The sequence below is a fragment of the Pundamilia nyererei genome, unplaced genomic scaffold (assembly GCF_000239375.1).
Source record: "Pundamilia nyererei isolate P.nyererei 1_Seehausen unplaced genomic scaffold, PunNye1.0 scaffold00009, whole genome shotgun sequence".
Taxonomy (NCBI): domain Eukaryota; kingdom Metazoa; phylum Chordata; class Actinopteri; order Cichliformes; family Cichlidae; genus Pundamilia; species Pundamilia nyererei.
Window position 1 is genome coordinate 4993357 of NW_005187410.1, and position 2434 is coordinate 4995790.

Here is a 2434-nt window from a genome sequence, read left to right on the forward strand (position 1 = left end):
CAACTGTGCCACCGCAGGTAGTGATTATGATGGTGACGTGTATGTGTAGTGTCTGTGTATGTTGTGTGAGCGTGTAGAGGTGTGTTTGGGTAGGGGGGGGTCTTGATGTGCATGGAATTTATAAATTATTCCTCACATTGTTCAAAAGACCCTAAGATGATTCTGTGATTCCTTCACAGGTGGTGAAGTGAGTGATGAGAAAAGCCCACCGGGACCAGCGTCCAAACGGGTCAGAACTGCTTACACCAGCGCGCAACTTGTGGAGCTGGAGAAGGAGTTTCACTTTAACCGCTATCTTTGTCGTCCTCGGAGGGTGGAAATGGCAAATCTGTTGAATCTCACCGAGCGCCAAATAAAGATCTGGTTTCAAAACAGGAGGATGAAATACAAAAAGGACCAGAAGTCTAAAGGGCTGGCGCACTCCCCCCTGGGACATTCCCCGGATAGAAGCCCGCCGCTGAGTGGCCCAAATCACATTGGATACTCTGGCCAGCTCCAAAATGTGAACAGCCTCAGCTATGACGCACCCTCACCCCCGTCCTTTGCCAAACCCCAGCAAAATATGTACGGCTTGGCCGCGTACACGGCACCCTTGGGTGGCTGCATCCCACAACAGAAGAGATACCCGGGCTCCGAGTACGAACACCACGGCATGCAGAGCAACGGCAGCTTTGCCAACGCCAATTTGCAAAGCAGCCCCGTTTACGTGGGTGGGAATTTTGTTGATTCCATGCCAGCCTCGGGCCCCATGTTCAACCTCGGCCATCTTCCCCACCCCTCATCCACCAGTGTGGACTACAGCTGTGCCGCACAGATCCCAGGAAACCACCACCATGGACCCTGTGATCCCCATCCCACATACACAGACCTCACCTCTCACCAAGCGTCTCAGGGAAGGATTCAGGAAGCGCCTAAACTGACGCATTTGTAATATGTGGTTTCGCGTGTGTGCGTGTGCGTGCGCGTGTATGTTTGCGTGTGTGTGCCAAGATTATGTTGCGCTCTTTTTTTATTACCTCACTAGTCTAATAACTACACTCCAAGCGAGTCGTGTGTATTATTGCAGTATTATTGATATTACTATTAATGCTATTGTGTAATTATTTTCTAAATAATACAGCTTTGTCCATTTCTCTTGAATATTTGGGGATGCGGAGAAGCAGATAGCCCGGTTGTCAGTAGTTCTTTTTTTGTTCTTGTTTTTTCTCAAGTGCAATGCGCAATTGTTTTTTTTCTTTTTGACTGAGTATTTCATGCCATTACTTGAAGGTAAGTCTTGTAGATCACAAAAATAGAAGCGCATCCTTAGCGAGAAGGATTTTTAGGGAAGTTTTTTGTCTGTTTGTTAGGCTCTCATTTCCCCCCGCGCACACCCCAATTTATTTATTGTTTTGTATTTTTCTTTTGATTTGCATAATCTTTTGTACTAGCATATAGCCTATTTATTATTTAATTACTTTTGTATTGCACATTATTTATCGTTTATATGCGAGTATTTATACGTGTGGAGTTTGTTGTAAGATTGGACAGATCAGTGCACTTGGAAGTGTGGGCAAAACAGGGTTTGGAAAATGCTATGACTCGCAATGTGTTGTTGGTATATAAAAAAGAGCATTTCTAATTGTAAATCTGGGACAAATGGGACATTTTATAGTGTATAAACATCACTATATGTCCATGGTTATTCTTGTGTCAAATCTTAAGCAAAACGTAGACTATCGAAGTATCAAATATTATACACACCAGCATGTCATTTTGTGTAGTCCATTGCTATTTTTTATTTGTCTTCCATTGTTATTCCATTCAGTTGGATATCCATAAATTTATGAAACCCTAATGATATTGAAATGTTATATTTTATTGTGTTCAACATTTTGTAAATAAAGTGCTTAAACTTCGTTTTTTATTGCATTTTGTTGATTTTCTTTTCTTTTCCCCCTTCTTTCTTTTTCAACAAACCCTGCAGCAGGAACTCTGGTTACCCTGCAGCTTCTCATTATTTTTAATTTCTCATTCAGCTGCTGCTGTTGCTGCCAGTGAATCTGTCAGGTAACTGTGCCGAGGAGGCGTATTGACCCACAGCTTTACTGTACAGCCTAAACGGGGAGAGACAATCAATAATTAGACACCAGGATATCTAAAACTCATCAGACGGCTCTATGCTTCCAATGCAAAGTGCATTTCAGCGGAATAAAAGGCTCTGGAGGTTATTGATGTTTTATTGGTATGAGGGAAGTGAGTCTACGGGCTTATTGCATCTTCCAGATGTCACTTATCTTCTTTTTTTTTTTTTTTTAGAGACGGCCACATGATTAGCCTCCTGCTTGCTGAGACAAGAAAATAAGCTCAATTTTCCAGCAAAGACCAAAGCCTAATTACTGACTACTGTCTAATTGATTGGTGCACAGCGAGACTGAGTATATATATATATATA

The 2434-nt window shown here is 42.4% G+C and overlaps 1 protein-coding gene across 1 annotated transcript in view; it reads left to right on the top strand.

The window, feature by feature from the left end:
- The window catches only part of hoxd3a (homeobox D3a), a 2375-nt gene extending 492 nt beyond the window's left edge, over positions 1-1883 (top strand). The window contains exon 2 of the mRNA XM_005723507.2: positions 180-1883. Coding sequence (XP_005723564.1) covers positions 180-931 — 752 coding nt within the window. The 3' untranslated portion in view covers positions 932-1883. The remainder of the gene's footprint in view (positions 1-179) is intronic.
- Positions 1884-2434: the final 551 nt, after the last annotated feature.